Source organism: Pleurodeles waltl, chromosome 5, assembly GCF_031143425.1.
Source record: "Pleurodeles waltl isolate 20211129_DDA chromosome 5, aPleWal1.hap1.20221129, whole genome shotgun sequence".
NCBI classification, from domain to species: Eukaryota; Metazoa; Chordata; class Amphibia; order Caudata; family Salamandridae; genus Pleurodeles; species Pleurodeles waltl.
In genome coordinates, this window is record NC_090444.1 from 514,714,952 (window position 1) to 514,732,945 (window position 17,994).

The 17,994-nt window shown below is 45.5% G+C and overlaps 1 protein-coding gene across 1 annotated transcript in view; it reads right to left on the minus strand.

Moving 5' to 3' along the window:
- ECT2L (epithelial cell transforming 2 like) overlaps nt 1-17,994 on the minus strand; it is a 502,849-nt gene that overhangs the window by 155,030 nt on the left and 329,825 nt on the right. Inside the window, exon 15 of the mRNA XM_069234316.1 lies at nt 9,925-10,014. Within this exon, the coding sequence (XP_069090417.1) occupies nt 9,925-10,014 (90 nt within the window). The remainder of the gene's footprint in view (nt 1-9,924; nt 10,015-17,994) is intronic.

Here is a 17,994-nt window from a genome sequence, read left to right on the forward strand (position 1 = left end):
CGATACCCCCTGATGTCATCCCACTGTCCCACATTGTCACCCTGTCCAACCTTGAACTGCCCCTGCTCCATCCTTCCACAGGCATATGGACAATGCACCTGTGCGACTGAGAACTGGACTCTGCCATGGACATTACTCCACCATCACCATTTTACAATCATGTTCCTAAATTTAGCACTTTAATTAAATCACTTATTGCACTAAAAAAATCTCGAGTCTGCTTGTATTTTGAACAAATGTATTAGACATAACGGTGCCAAAATGTTCAGTTACATTGTGATGACAACATACCACTGTCACACAGCTGTAGTCCAAGGGCAAACAAAGCAGAGGTCACGCAGTGGGGCCCACAGCTCTGAAAACGGAAGGGAAAGTCACAACTCAGTTAACAGGAACTGGGGGGGAACTCAGACAGTAGAGAGGCAGGAGACTTTAAGTAAATGTAAAATGGCGTGGTTGATTCGTACCTGTGTGCTACTGAAAATACTGTTGTATCACTGTGTCCCTGTTGTCTGTGTCGTCCTCCTCCTCTTCACTCTCCACAGGCTCCACAGCTGCTACAACACCACCATCTGGACCATCCTCCTGCAGGAAAGGCACCTGGCGTCGCAAAGCCAGGTTGTGAAGCATACAGCAGGCCACGATGATATGGCACACCTTCTTTGGTGAGTACATTAGGGATCCCCCTGTCATATGCAGGCACCTAAACCTGGCCTTCAGGAGGCCGAAGGTTCTTTCTATAATCCTCCTAGTTTGCCCATGGGCCTCATTGTAGCGTTCCTCTGCCCTTGTCCTGGGATTCCTCACTGGGGTAAGTAGCCACGACAGGTTGGGGTAACCAGAGTCACCTATTAGCCACACACGGTGTGTCTCTGTAGCTGTTCCATCACATAAGGGATGCTGCTATTTCGCATGATGTACGCGTCATGCACTGACCCAGGGAACTTGGCATTTACATGGGAGATGTACTGGTCAGCCAAACAGACCACCTGGACATTCATAGAATGATAACTTTTTCTGTTCCTGTACACCTGCTCACTTCCACTGGGGGGAACCAAGGCCACATGGGTCCCATCAATGGCACCAATGATGTTGGGAATATGTCCAAGGGCATAGAAATCACCCTTTACTGTAGCCAAATCGCCCACCTCAGGGAAAACAATGTATCTCCGCATGTATTTCATCAGGGCAGACAACACTCTGGACAAAACCTTAGAAAACATAGGCTGAGACATCCCTGATGATATGGCCACTGTTGTTTGGAATGATCCACTTGCCAAAAAATGGAGTACTGACAGAACCTGCACCAGAGGGGGAATCCCTGTGGGTTGGCGAATGGGGGACATCAGGTCTGGCTCCAGCTGGGCACACAGTTACTGTATAGTGGCTCGGTCAAGTCTGTATGTAAGTATGACATGTCTTTCTTCCATTGTCGACAGGTCCACCAGCGGTCTGTACACAGGAGGATTCCTCCATCTCCTCGCAAGTCCCAGCGGACGGTGCCTAGGAAGGACAACATGGAGCACAGAGTCAAGCAACCCACAGGTACGTAACGACAGCTTGCACAGTACACGATTCGCTATGCATTGAATGGCTTGTATGAGTGGCAATGCAAGGCCTAGGCCTGTGTGACGCAGTAGAAATTCAGCCATGTGGGCCCTTGAAATGGCGGCTGCCTGACCTGTGAAGTGTGACAATGGGATGTGAGGTCAATGCGCTGGCGTGTCACACCGTGGCGGTATGCGGTCGAAGACCGCGGCGCAAAGCAGTATTGGTTAACATTGAACCCTATGGGTCTCAGGAGCCAATGACGATGTGCGGCGGCGGTACGCACCGCCGCGGGCGTGACCGCCATTTTCTAACTGCTTAATCACTCGAGACCTGATCATCCACAGGAGAGGACCTATACTGCAAGTGCTGCTGTGAACTCGGACTGGAAGAGACAATGGCTGCTGCGACTGGGGAAAGGGCCCCTGCCTTCACATCTGAGGAATTGGATAAACTTGTTGATGGGGTCCTCCCCCAGTATGCGCTACTCTACGGTCCTCCAGACCAACAGGTAAGTACACTGGGAGCACGTAGTATGGGCTATGCCTGTGTTGAGTGGGGTGGATGTAAGATGGTGGGGAGGGGAGCGAATGAGGAGTGCAATGCACAACAGATGAGAACATGTGCCACATGGCAAGGTTGGGGAGGGGGGGCCACTCACATCGACCATGCAGAAAAGTGATGATATTTCTTTTTCAACCCTGTACATGTCAAATAGGTCAGCACCCATCAGAAGATCGACATTTGGCGTGCCATCGCCAAGGATGTCCGGGCCCTGGGGGTCCACAACAGACGGGGCACCCACTGCCGCAAGAGGTGGGAGGACATCCGCCGCGGGAGCAGAAAGACTGCAGAGGCTCTGCTGGGGATGGCTTCCCAACGTAGGAGGGGTGCCAGTCGTCAATTGACCCCCCTGATGTCCTGGATCCTGGCGGTGGCCTACCCCGATTTGGATGGGCGCGTGAGGACATCACAGCAGACACAAGGGGGTGAGTATCAGCACATTCCGCTATGTTAGCGCACAGTGGAGGTGTCTGGGTGGGGGAGGAGGGCTGTGGCTATCTCTAGGCCAGGGCGGTTTCTGTAGTCTAGGCCCCTCCTTTAGACATGGCCCTGTGCCCCGCCCCCCACCTCTGTAGGGTGCTAAGTACAGCTATCCATGACCCGGGCTCACCTATGTGTGCATTTGTCGTCCATAGACTTGTAGGCCAAGTCACTATAATTGAGTAGTGTACCCCGAGTGCGCGGCGTAATGCAGGGGGCTTCTGTGTCTGTCCTCTCCGCCAACGGTGCCGCCAATGCATGCACTCAACATGTCTTTCTTTCTTCTCCCCCCCCCTTTTTTTTGGTTTTCCTGTTCATGTGTGCATTAGCATCATCAGGCGGAGGAGAAGTGGCATCGGCGCACGAGGGAGCTGCACTCACATGGCCCCGGAGGGCCCTGCAACCGACTCGGAGTTAACCAGTGAGACGGAGGGCGAGGGGGGCTCCACAACGGGGACCCGTGGAGACGTCAGCGACACCGACACGTCCTCGGAAGGGAGCTCCCTTGTGGTGGCGGCAACATCCGTGCCCACCGCAACAACAGGTACAGCCGCCACCCAGCGCACCAGCTCCGCCCTCCTAGCAGCCCCTCAGCTTCCGCCCCGTGCCCGCTCGGCCAGGAAGCCGGCCATCTCCTTCGACTCTGGCACCTCAGGTCCTGCCCCAGTTACCCCTGCTGCCCTCAGTGCGGAGATCATTGACCTCCTCCAGACGCTCATTGTTGGGCAGTCTACCCTTTTGAATGCCATCCAGGGGGTAGAAAGGGAGGTGCATCGGAGCAATGCATACCTGGAGGGCATTCATTCGGGTCAGGCTGCCCATCAGCGATCGTTCAACGCTCTGGCCTCAGCACTGACGGCAGCAATTGTCCCTGTGTCTAGCCTCCCCCCTCCAACTTCCTCAACCCAGTCCCACTCCCCTGTTCCTCTGCCTATCCCAGACACACCTACAGACTAGCCTGCACACACCTCAACACCCAAGGGCAGCTCATCCAGACATAAGCACCACAGATCACACAAGCATTCACCCAAGCAACATCCACATGCAGACATGCCAACAGCCACTGCCTCCTCTGTGTCCCCCTCCTCCTCGTCTCCCTCCTCCCTCCCTGTGACGTCTCCACTCACACCTGCATGCACACCACCATCAGCCACTACATCCATCACCACCACACCCACCAGAACAGTCCGCACATGTGCAGTCACCACCCCCACTGCCATTTACACGTCCCCTGTGTCCTCTCCCAGTGTGTCTGTCACTCCCTCTTCCAAGCCACACAAACGCCGGCAGCCACCCACCCAACAGCCATCCACCTCACCACAGCCTCCAGCACAAGCACCTGCACCCAAAGACAGCACACTTGACTCTCCTACAACCACATCCTCTTCCTCCACTCTCATACCCACTGCACCTACCCTTCCCATTGCTCCTAAAAAGTTGTTCCTCTCCAAAATTAACCTCTTTGCATCACCTGACCCACCCCCTCCATCTCGTAAGAGTCCAAACAGCACCTCAGCCACCACAAGCCCTGCACCTACTAGGACCATCGTTCAGGGCTATTGGAGTCCACCAGCTCCTAGGGCAGGAACATCCGCCAGCAGCAAGGGGACAGCCAGCCCACCCCCTGGGAAAAGGACCAAAAAAGGGAAGGGCCGGCGCGACAGGCCTGAGACGGCTGCCCCCAAGGACACCACCCTTGCACCGTCACCTGGCCCATCCACAAAGCGAGGCAAGGGCCCCAGAGATTCGGCCAAGGGGGGCAAGGGCAGCAGGGCGGACAAGTCCGGCAGCAGGCGAGCTGCCCAGGAGGGCCCCACCAGCCCCATTTGGGGTGTGACGGAGGACACCCACGGGCCCAGGACTCCAGCACAGGAGGGCCCCGCAAGCGAAAGGTCGGATGGCGACTGAGCGGGAATAATTGGCCAGATCTGGTTCCCTAGGAACACAAGACAAGCACCGCTGAACAGGGCCCCGCCAAGAGAAGCACCGCTGTAGAGGGCCCCGCCGTGAGAAGCACCGCTGAACAGGGCCCCGCCAAGAGAAGCACCGCTGAAGAGGGCCCCGCCAAGAGAAGCACCGCTGAACAGGGCCCCGCCGTGAGAAGCACCGCTGAACAGGGCCCCGCCGTGAGAAGCACCGCTGAACAGGGCCCCGCCGTGAGAAGCACCGCTCCGCTGGGCCCTTCATCTCAAGCACCGCTCCGCTGGGCCCTTCATCTCAAGCACCGCTCCGCTGGGCCCCGCCGTCTCTGCACCGCTCCGCTGGGCCCTTCCTGTCAAGCACCGCTCCGCTGGGCCCTTCCTGTCTAGCACCGCTCCGCTGGGCCCTTCATCTCAAGCACCGCTCCGCTGGGCCCTTCATCTCAAGCACCGCTCCGCTGGGCCCCTCCTGTCAACCCCGCACCTGGGCCCTTCCTGTCAAGCACCGCTCCGCTGGGCCCTTCATCTCAAGCACCGCTGGCCCATTGGCAGGGCCGGATCTGTGTCGGGCAGGGCTTCACGAAGCACTCTGGGCACCATGCCTCCTCCATAACCAGTGGAGTCTGTAATCCACCTGATGGACTGTGGCTTTGCACTCCCCAGGATGGTACAGTGGGCAATCCACCCACTGTAGAGACTTGAGAGACTGTGGCTTTGCACTCCCCAGGGTGGTACAGTGGGCAATCCACCCACTGTAGAGACTTGAGAGACTGTGGCTTTGCACTCCCCAGGATAGTACAGTGGGCATGGAGGCCCCTCGTGGATCTGGCGTCGTGGACTCATGTGGCTGAGGTGCCCCCCCTTACCTTCCCCCTGAGGTGCCTGTGGTTTTATTATCTGATGCCCCAGCAGTGTTCTCTCCAATGGAATCGGGTCTCGTGTGTGGGCTTTGCCCATGTGTTTATGCACATTGGCCCACGAACAATGGCATGTAGCCAATATGTGCCGGACTTTTGGACTATGTATACATTGTTCATGTTGTAATATATTTATTTTATAAATTTCATATTGCACTTAAGTTCAAATATGCTTTAATATACTTCAATTTTAATGATCATGTTATTTTGTCTTTGCATTATTCCGGGGGGCTTGGGGGGTGTCATTCTGACTTGTTGCTCTGCATTGGTGTGTGGGGATTTGGGGGGGGGGGGGTGTCGCGTATGTGTGTGCCCGTAATCTTTTCTCCTCCCCCCTCCCCTGTGTCGTAGGTGCAGTACTCACCGTTGTCTCCTGCGGCGGCGTTCGTGCTCCTGGTAGAGGAGCAGGTGGACAATAGCTGGTAGGATGTTTAATTCGGGTTCCATGCTGTCCAGATTCCTCGTGGAGTGTATAGAGGTGAGCGTTTTCCCGTTCGTGGTCTGTTTCCGCCGTGTTTTTATCGGCGGGGCTCCCGCCCCGGAAAAGGTGGCGGATTGGTGGGTCGTGATAGGGTGGGCGGTACATTGTCTGCCGCCTGTCTGTTGGCGGTGACCGCCGCGCTGTTTGTTTGCCCCGCCGTGGCGGTCGGAGTGTTAAAGTGGCGGGCTGTGTTGGCGGTTCCCGCCAGGGTCAGAATTCCATTTTTTTGACCGCCTGCCTGTTGGCGGGTTGGCCGCCGCTTTAACACCGACCGCCAGGGTTGGAATGACCCCCAATGTGCCTACGACTCTTTAGAGGATCTAGTGCATTTTACTTTTGGGAAAAAGGCTCTTAATGCTTGACACAAGGGTTACCTTCCTCAAAGTAATCTACTCCTTAATTGAATATATATAAATGACTTCCAATTCTGATTGCCATACTAGCTCTTTACAGTCGGCACACAGTGAATAACAGTATTATTCAATTATAGAAGCAGACACTAAATGAGGGGATGGTGACTCAGACTGTTAAAATGAAGACATGTTATTAAAAGAATGCACACAATCTAAAGAGATTTTATGATTTAGGGTAGGTTGCTCTGTATGAAACATGTAAAACTGGAAATTATAGTTGATTTTTGACATTAGTAAATAAACTATGCAGATTTCTTGATCTTAGCATTGTTCTGACAGGCTACTGAGAATCCCATATATGTTAAATGCATGTGGACACTGAAGCATCAGTTGTCATTTTCTTAGTGTCTTGTGAGGAGACTTTAGATATAAGATGCAATTTAGCTGCTAAGACTATTGTTGGCTGTAGAACTAATAGCACCCGGAGGCAAAACGCCTTCAGAATGTTTTCTTTCAGTCAGATAAATAATTGTGGTCTAACTGATTGACACCACTATACTGATGTTGTGTATATCTTGCACCATTAGAATTTATCTTACTTACCGTTCTGACATTTTTTATATGATTTTCCCTTTATGAATCGTATTTAAATGAGCCAAATACAACCTACGGGCATATCAAGGAAGTCTTTCGTGCGAAGCCATAAGGAAAAAGGGACGAAGTTCACGGACTGAAAGTCTTTTATGCTTATCATGTCCTGGTGGACTTAGTGTGTATAACAGAGCTTCATTTAAAGCCTTTCCTACGTTCACTGTAGCCTTTTTAGCTTAGATTTGGGCGGTACATACTTTTGGAGATGACTGCACAAGTGTAAGGATGGTTGCACTGATCACTTTATTTACCTCCTCATTCATACGTTTTAAAAGTACTAGTTTACATTACAAGTCTACTCGTTCCCTGCTCATGTAGATGGATTGAACTTATGTAAAGTCTTTGTTTTAATGTAATTCAACTTTTACTTAGTTATAATGCATTTTAACTTGTTGTTTAGCAGGGAGTTCTTAGTTCTTAATTATCCTAGGATATGACATGTATTGTTTCTTAGATGTTTCTATTTAAATATTGATATTTATGTATTTTTATGATTTACTGTGTTAAATCGTATAAATTGAAATGACTGACTATATACTGTCATCAATCCGGAATTGGGAAGGCTACATCTTGTCAATTGTTTAATGTTTTCCTTAATGTAGAATCTAAATTCTACTCTCACCTGTTTCTTAATGATTTGATTTGGAGGAAAGCAGATGAAAACAACTTCATTCTGGGGTGTGAGGCAGGATTTCATCCAGTCTGTGGCAGATCAGATAACACTGTCCCCAGAAGATGCGAGAACACCACTAAACACATATTTGCCTGCTACATAGATGATCAAGCAACAGTCAGTGGTGTTTATTAGAGAGAAAAATGTTAAACTAGGGAATGATAGCCACACTGTAAATGGTTATTTACCTTTGTGATACTACCTGACTGTACAATTTGGTAAGAGGCATGAGGCAGTCCAGGATACCATCAGGTAAAAAAGAAATACAGAGCTGCAAATCTGACTTTTGCTTTTTATCTGATTTTTTCCAATGTACCTTATCAATCAACCCAAATCATGTTTCAAATGATCCAGGCTAAATATATTACTGCTCTCTCATATGCACAGGAGGCATTGCCAGATTGTTTTTACTAATTGACTTTACCTTGCACAGTGTACTTTATTCAAATCAGTATTTTTATTACAATGATCTACAAAACATTCTCAGGTCAGACTAGAATTTAATGTAATATGTCAGTTGCTGGCAGCTAAAGCTAGTTTTGTTAAATGTTCCTTTATGGCTAGATCTGATGCTGATAATTCAGTGAAATGGTTCTTATTAGCTTCCGAATACATGGGCTAAGTACCTAACTGACTCTCTTTACCCACTAGATTTAATGATAGACTGGAGTGGTGAAGTTAACTGTGGTGAATTTAAGTGTAATTTTGAAGAGTAATTTACATACAATACTGTATGAGTCAAATCTTCTTTCATTCCAATTGTGGTAATAATCATCCTTTTTAATATGCATATGTACAGACAACAAAATCTTGGAGTATGTAGTGCCCCTATAACTAGACACACAGGACATACATTTCTGTGTCAATGATTTAGCTGTTCCCTTTGTAGGATTCTAGACAAAGTTGGTCCAGTTATAAATCTATGTTAGGACACTGCTAACAGTGTGGAGTCCAAAGAAAATTTACAGCATATATTCTGTCTTTTTCCAAGGAGAGCAAGGTTTTTTTTGTATTGAAACCTACATTTTCACTAGATTGAATATGGATTAGTGTCTTTGGAGAAAAAAAAATTCCATACCATTAATCTGTGTGATACACATTTGTTAGAATGCCTCACATTTCTCAACCTAAATTTTTACATTTATACTCTTTATTTTCTTATTAAAGTATGGTGCAGTATTTTTCTTCATTTTATCTAAAGGTCACACCACTTTGCGATATTTGTTTTAGGAAAAAAACTAGCTTGTTTAAATCAGAAAACCCACCTCAATGTTCCACCTTTCACCTTTAGTTGTCAATTCACCTCTTGCACACATTTGAATTGAATTTACATATTTTAGCATCTTAATCCAAGTTAACCTTATTTCATATATTGTTTGAAATCTTTATATTCAGTGAGATATTGTGCTCTCTTTTTTAGTATTCCGAAGCAAGCAGTTGAGACACATGATTTGGCCTACTAAATAACTACTCAGTAGTCATAACTTTTGGCCTGTGCTTTATTGCCTGTGTAACTACAACAGCAATCTAAGTACTGCTGCCCCCTTAATAGTGCAGGACATTGGGAAATTGCATGGTACCCTTAACATGTTACAAATTTCATGTTGATTCTGTTATGCAACCATTCATCCTAAAACTAATCAGACATACCCCAATCTAATAACTGAAAATATGGTTGTAATATATGCACTGGAATCTACACTTATGCCTAGGCTTTGGTAAGATTATGACAAATCACAGGTGTGGTGACTGAAGGTGAAATATCACGCTGGATTACCAACAATGAGGCAGAATTTATAACAGCCAAGTAGCCCAGGATCTTGTATTTCTATACATTACCTAAGGTTCATAAGGGAAGGAGGACTCCACCATGGGGACCGACCATGACTGGAAGTGACTCTCTCCCGTATGTGGGGTAGTAGGGGAAAGGTACTGAAGAATTGCCCATAACCATTTCTGGCAGATTAGAGGCAACAGTACAGAGATGAAAAGGGGCCATAATTAAACCCATGTTTTTAATCCTGCTGCAGGAAATCATCAATAAAGAATGTCTGTCTACCTCAAGGAAACATTTATTGATTCGTTCAGCCCCACCTAAAACAACAGTGCATAAACATGCAGATTCTTTACAAGGTGCTTCACAGCATGTTAAGTACTCCCTATGATTAGGTACCCTTTTCTTACATCAGCCTGGTCTGAAATGAGGAGTGAAAACCCAATGATGAAGAATGCCATCGTTGTGGGTGAGGGTTCCGCATTCTTTTAAATTACATACCCAAAGAACCTTGTGTTGAGCAACATTAATGCTGTGAAATGAAATAATGTCTTATTTCCTTACCAATTTAATTATATTTTCAAACTTTTTATCAATTCCTTTCATATAGTGACTACTCCTTTTGGGTGCCTTTTCCCCTTCTGTTGCTTCACCCTAAAAAGAAATAGGAACATATAAATTCTCACTAAATAGTATTATGCTAGAGTAATTACAACATTTAAGATGTACCCTCATACACTGGTGCATTGTGCAGACAGTATGCAAAACAAGTTATAGCTTAGACTTATACATATCCTAATAACTTATTACCATAGTAAGGAAGGACATGTTTTAAAGTTGTGTGAATATTCTTCTGGGCACTTAAGACTTCTAGGGTCACTTTTGGCAACTGGGTTGATTCATGGTACGAGGAGGCCTTTGAAAAGCAGACATGCGACTGTGTTACTAGGAAGCCTAACCGATCGCCCTCAACTAATGTTCTATTGGGTGCAGAGATGACCATGAAATGTGGTTTCAAGTGCTGTAACTCACCAAGCTACTGGTGATGTGAGCATTATATGGTGACCTGATACCAACTACCTTACCTCAGGCAAAAAGAGTGGCCTTAGACTGCTTGTGTAAACCACTTAAACTGATAGGAAGGAATGGACCAGTGTCCCAAAAGAACTTATTTGGCAAGAGACATGGCTAACACAAGTTAATAAACTGTGCTCACAGGATGGAACTGCATTGGTGTTTCGAGAATGGGGGGCATTTGGGAGGACAGCCACATCACATCCTTTCAGGAACATCTAAAACATTTGAGATACATAGATCCCAATTCACTAGGCATCTGTAGCTGATGCTTATCACCGAGGTCCTTATAGATGCACTAGAAAATAACACCCTAAAGACAGGACTGTCCATGGGCCTTTTAAGAGGGAAGAAATTAGCACACATCTAACTTTGTCTGGCAAATAACACTCCTGACACATTGGCTGGCATTAGCAAAGCCTGGAGGGCAAAGCTCAGTCCCTTGTCCACAGTGACTGGGGGGAGATAAAATTGTCAGCATGCATAATTGTGATTGCAACTAAGTTCAGACTTATCCACTTGACATATATGCACAGAATATATTACACACCATTATGTATCTGGGATTTCCCTCCCTATGTTACATTTAGATGTGAGATTGATACCAAAGACTTCGATCATGTGACATGGCTGTGCTTTGAGACTCAGAAATATTCGTCCACTATTGCGTGGACCCTACCTAAAGTAATACACATACATATGATTACATAATTGAAACCTGTACTTCTGGGTATAATGGAGGAGACTGGTTTTCCATGAGGATTCTACTCAGCTTGGGGTTATTATTGACCATGCAGGACAGTGCCTAACATGGAAATCTCACATAGTTCCTACATTGAATGCTACCTGAACATTGACATATGGACTACGATCAAGGATTCAATATATTTGCCACATGGTTGCCCCCACGAACACAGCACAATATCGGGACAACAGATTTCCCATTTTGGCCATGACCTATGATTTAAGTGAGAAATTACAAACAGGTCGACATATTCATTGTTGTAGAAATAGTGGAATACTATACTGCGATTCGTGTTGATGAGAACTGTTGAAATGCATTGTGTTGCTGATACTGTCTTTGTTAATGTGAAAAATGATAGAGATTTATTTTTAAAAAAGGACAAGTTTTTGGGCATCCATGCCAATCTTTAAATTCAACTGGTTGCTAATGGTCAACTGGACGTTAGAAGGAGAATTAGTATTTTAAGAAGAAACAAGCGTAAGGGCCTCTCATGAAAGATGTTTCCATTCCCAGACCATCATTGAGTAAGTGCAAGTCAGACCACTGCCAAAATAAATTCCCAAACAACAGTCAGCAGTTAAGCAAGATCAGAATCACACTCTCCCTAGCCCACATATGTGCACCTGCAGACGAGAACAGAGGAGACTGAATTGTGCAATCCTGGTCCCCGAACTGCACCGCAACTCATTATATATTTCCTGATCTTGTAAATATCACTGCTTGGCCAAGCCATATGTACAGAAAAGAACACCAGGGATAAAGGACTTGAAATGTTCCCACCATTGTGATTGATTCTAGTGAAGTGGATGGACCCTGGTATAGAAGACCGAATGAACATCATTACTTCTGTACCAACAGCAAGTTAATAAGTGGCATGCATTGTTGTGCCTGTGGCTCCATTCAGATCATGGTCAATGCAATGTCAAAGCCAACAGTCAGCATAATAATGAAGCAGGTGTTGACACACATGACAAACCATATGTACATATGTTTTCATAGTTACACAGCTTATTATTGTCACCATCAGGTCATTTAAGAATTGCAACAAAAACCCTCAGAGGATATGCAAGAATTACAGAAGCACTTAAAAATAACACAGGAATCAGAAAGCAAGGTTCTTGAAGAGTTTAGCAATAAGGAGGGGACTGCTGACTCAAAAGACGTTGAGTAGCATGTTCCAAAGTAAACTAATGTGAGTAAGAAATGCCTAAACCCCACCCATTGCATAAACTGCGTTGACCATTAGCAAACCGTAACAATTTACACTGAACTTTACAACTCTTGTGCGTGTTCCATCCAGTTCATGAGAAATAATGGTACTGAACTATAAGCAGCTTCATTTGTAAAATTCAGTACCCCCAACTTTACTCTTCACAGCTCAGGATGCCAACTAAACCTCACTGCAGGTGATATATGCATTATTTAGTGGAGTTTACCCATGCCTGGGTTTTGGGATTTTGCATAACTTGTGTGATGATTTTTCTTGCTAGTACCAATGTAAGCAAATTAAATGTTTAGGCTATAGCAGGAATCCTAATTGGGATGATTGCTGCACCCTGCGACAATAAGTAACAAGGAAGCAGAGCAGAATAGCCGTTATTAACCCAGAAACCCACAATACCTATTGAGGGGTCTGCGACTGTTTAGAAAATTAAATAATATTAACAGATTAATAAATTACATGCACATAAAAAGCAAAATCTCAAAACGCTCCTTAAGTGTGAAAGAATGTGAAATAGGAGCTAAAAGTAAGTTGTTGTCCTTAGCTTGATTTGTAGGAGCAGAGCAAGTACAGAAAACAATAGTATGAACGATTGGTGGCCGCAAATGAAGCACTGGTATGTGCTGACAAAGAAAGAGGATGTATTAGGAGCAAAAAAGACAAAGTAATACACTACAGTCTAGTATATCAATTTGGTGGTCATTTCGAGTAAGGCAGTGGCGGTTGGACCACCGCCAATGTGGAAGTCCGTGCACCACATTATGACCACGGCGGTCGTGATGCGGTTGGACCGCAAGCACCGCCAGGATCAGAGATCAGAGTGGTTTGGCTGTTGCAGCAGTCCTAATCTGCCAGGGCAGTACTGCCCTGGGGATTCCGACCTCTTTCTTTGCTAGTGATTTCATGGCAGTAACACCACCATGAAAAGGCTGGCAGGGAACGAGTGCCCATGCAATTGGTATCGGCAGTGCAGGGTCCCCCTGGCCAGCACCCTTGCAATGTTCACTGTCCGCGTAGCAGACACTGAACATTGTGAGGGTGTGCGTGCCCCCCACATCCTACAGCATTGCGGCCGGCTTAATTCCGAGCCAGAGGCAATGCTGTAGGGTGTTTCTCGCTAGGCCAGCGGGCGAAAACTCAGGTGTCCGCCCACCGACCTCACGGGAAACTCCAAATGAGCCCAGCAAGGGAGAGGGGGTAGAAGGTGGTAGGGCGAGCCACTATGGCGGCAACCTCCCCGTCGGAAGTTCGGCGGACGACCTAAACCGGCCACCGAACTCATAATCAGATCCTTTGTCTTTTAGAAATATAACCTCAATTTGTAAAGCTCCAATCTTGCCTTTAAAATTAAAATTTCGATTTTTGTATATATTTTTGCTTGAGAATTAAAGGAAATAATTCTTATTTTGGATTTGTGTTTTTATGCCTGTTTCTATAATTTTGTGTTCATTTTGATGTTCAAATCATAGAAATTACTTAGGCGGTGGTCATCATCTTCCAATCGCAAGCCAATAAGGGTGTACAAAGGTCAAAAGGTTAACAACTGATAGAGTAGAAATATCAGAATATGAAACACAGACAGCATTGAAGCCAACATGACCTGTGATAAAGGCATACTGAAAAAACAAACCTTTTATAATATCATTCTGTGGATTATTGCTACTGAATATATTGCCATGTCTTTCACTGGTGACTGACTATGTTTAATAAGGGCTTAAAGTGTACCCTATGTCAGTCAAAGCAGTCCCTTGTAATCATGAACCTGTGATATCTCACAGGTGCAATTACACAGGCAGAGACTTCTCTCAAGAATTAATTCAAATATAAGGAGAGAAGGCTACGGAGAAAAACTGATGTGAACTGAATGGCCAGCAGAGAGGTTATACAAAGGTGTAGGTTACTCAGGAAAAACAAGTGAGGGAAGTGAGTGGGTGCATCTCCCTATTGCCCTCATACACAGTTTAAATGCACTTGAAAATATAAGACTGTGTACAAATTGATTAACAAGGGTCCACAGAAGACGCAAAGCTACCACAATTATCTTCCTTACCACTAACATTCACTCTCATCATAAAGAAAAAATGGGTGCTGAGAAACAGCAAATCTGCTAATATGATCCCATGGTTGAGAATGACTGGAGCCAAGTGATAGAGTACCTGACGTTTAGACTGAATCCCTAAAAATATATAATGTTCTTGCGATATTGTCATTATAGAGTTGGAAAGCAGCAATGATGAACTGAATGAGAGCAGGGAATGTGATACCTGAATACACAGCAAGTGCACCTCGGATCTCATCACGATTACCCTGCAGTATCTATGACTTGCGGGGAAGGGGACATTTTTCCTATTAGGATTTATACCCAGATTGTCCCCTCAAAAATATGTAGTTACTGGAGGAATCTGTAATTTAAGGTCCAATTTCCATGGTAATTCCTAATTTTCAAATGGGGAAAGTTAAAATCTCTGGGTGAAAGTAAACAGATATGTGGTGTTCCGGCAGATCATAACTCAAATGGGGTAATTGCTGTTGCCATCCGTATGGGAATTAAGTGGCTAAGTGTGTTGGGGTTGTAACCAATGTTAATACCAAAGTCAAAGTAAAGTGTTATAGAACCACTGATTTCAGGTATTGGCATAGCAGCATTTTTAGGTTGCAGCCTGCCAGGCAGCACAGCTGTCAGGTTTGCTAAAGACATCTTGAGAACTTTCTGAAAGTTGATCTAGAAATGCATCTGCTTGATGATTACTGTTGGCTTTGAGGTTTGTAACTCACAATTTTTGGCTTTCCATTTGTTGGCTTTATTTGTTTTAGGCTCTCCAGGAACAGTTTGTCCATCCTGTTTCCTAAGCCCTGTTTACAGTATCCTTCCACAAATGTGCTCTCTGTTAACAAGCCTTTAAATCTTGTTCTTATCTTGTCACATTTGCTGCACATTCAAAGACCAATGTCAAATGTCTTCCGAGGGCGCTTGTTTACTTTTCTTTCTCTTATTCCAGAGTAAGAGGATTTATGTGATAATCTTGCTAGATAATGGGGGGGTAGGAAAGAGTTTTTATTTAAGCACATGACAACATTTAAATGTACTGTGTAAGTATTTCAGATTATATCAGAATTATGAACGAACAAATGAAGCACATTTTTTGTGATTCCTGAAGTGTGCTTGAAACAAATATTTTAATATGACCAAAACAAATCATTAAATTATGTAATGCAATTTCCACACATTTTTGTCTGTGCACTGTATAGTTTTATTGGTAAATCTGTAAATCTATGCAAATGTAATGGTCCTTTCACTCCACTATCCTCTGCATCACTCCACACTACTGCATTTTACTCTGCACCAATCCACTTTACACCACACCTCTCTACTCTACCCTGTACCACTCTACTCTATGCCACACCAATCTACTCTGCACAACTCCACTCTATGCCACATTTAATTATGTCATTCAGCAACACTGCACTCGTTGGCAATACACTCTACGCCAATGCACTTTACTCTGTAGCTCTCAACTCTATGCCCATGCACTCTACTCCAATCCATTGTATGCCACTCTTTTCTACTCTGAGTCACTGCAGTGTGCACCACATTACTGTACGCCATTACACCCTATGCCACTCTACGCAACTGCATTCTACCTTGCACCACTCTACGCCACTGCACTCTAATCTGAAACAATCTACTCCACCGCACTCTATGCCAATGCACTCTACACAACTGCACTCTGTCACTGTACTCTCTGCACTCTACTCCTCATCACTGTACTCTACGCCACTCTGCACTACTCCACTCTACGCCACTGCACTCTATGGCCCTATACTCTACTCTGCACCACTCTGTGCTACTCTACTCTGCACCACTCTATACCACTCGACTCTACTCTGCGCCACTCTACACCACTGCACTCTACGCCACTCCACACCACTGCACTATAATATGCACCAATCTACTGTACACCACTGCATTCTACAGAGGTGCATTGTACACCACTGCATTCAATGCCACTGCACTCACCACTGCACTCTGCAACACTCTACGCCACTGCACTCTACACCAGTCCACTCTACTCTATGCCACTCCACTGTATGCCATTCTAGGCAACTCCACACTATGCCCCTCCAATACACAACACTTTCTGCCATTCAACTCTACAACACTCTACTTCAATCTCCACCGTTCCACTCTACGACAGTCCACGCAACTCTCCTCTATAACACTAACTTTTAGCCATGGTGAACAGCAGCCACGCTGGTGAACAACATAGCTAAAACACAATGGCAAAGCCAATAGCGCTTGCACAGGCAAGGCCTATTTGCTTTGCCTATGTTTGTCCACATTCATGCATGCTGCATGGCTGAATATGCACCAACATGAAAGGCATACATGCACTCCACCCTTTAAATTATAATGTGACTGTCTTCTTGTCCAACCCAAACTTGTGGCACAAGGAAAAGACACCATTAGAGGAGCTGATGAGAGCCTCTGCTCAGCCAACCATTGCTATACAACTGAACAGGCCCTTCCTCCCAACTAAGAGTTTCTACAATGGAAGAGCAGCGGGGGGCTGTATAACTCAGGTACAGCACATTTTACAACCCCTTTCTCCTGTTATGTTCTTAAGTTTTCAGTTGTGTGCCATTTCAATATCTTATATGCAACAGTGAGTGACACTTTGTTATAAGCAGAGTAAGGTACTTGTGTCCGTATCATGCGATTTATTTAAGAATTTAGCCCCTTTTGTGCAACATGTTAGACTGGGGAAGACCTTAAAATAAGTGCAGCACTGCTCAAGCGTGTGTGCCAGGTCACAAATCTAATTACATTTCTAAGACAGTAGCCCTGGAAACATTTGTGGTGACACAGAAAACAATCCAACACAAATAATTTTGAGGCATTATGTCCAATCTGCTGAGCACTCAACACACTTACAATACCCTCTCTCTCCCATACTGCAGGGTCTCCTGTAACACCATCTGTGCAATGATACCCTGAAACACTGTCAATCCTCTTCACAAAGACCCTCAGTCTATTCTACAAACTTGGTCCAAATCTACTAACATTTTGTGTCTGGGTTACATCACTTTTTTAACGCAACACTGACGCAAAATGTATGTTTGGATTAACTAAGCTATGCAAAGCAAGATTTGCATGGCTTAGTTTTTAAAAAAGTAGCGCAAGGCACTGCATATTGGTGCCTTGCGTTACTCTGAGCTGCAAAGGCATTCGAGGGGTGTTCCCATGCATTCTGCAGCACACATTGATAGGGAATATGCCTCTAAAGATTGTTTTGTGCAGAAAGGTATCCCTTCCTGCTCCAAAACAATCCTGCCCCTAACACAGGTACCCATGCACAATGATGCAAGATGCCTGCATTGGTACTAGGCTTCCCAAAGGGTGCTATACAAGAGCAAAAGTGCACCATATCTTAGCAGATATGACACATTTCTGCTCTCTCCTTTTCATGCAACACAGTGCAGCAAGTTGCCTTCCTGTGCTGGGCTGTGTGAAAACTTAGTAAATCTACCCCTTGGTCTGGTAGTGCCTGCCGAGTTTACTGTGCCAAAGAAACATCTTCCATTGTACTGTAAA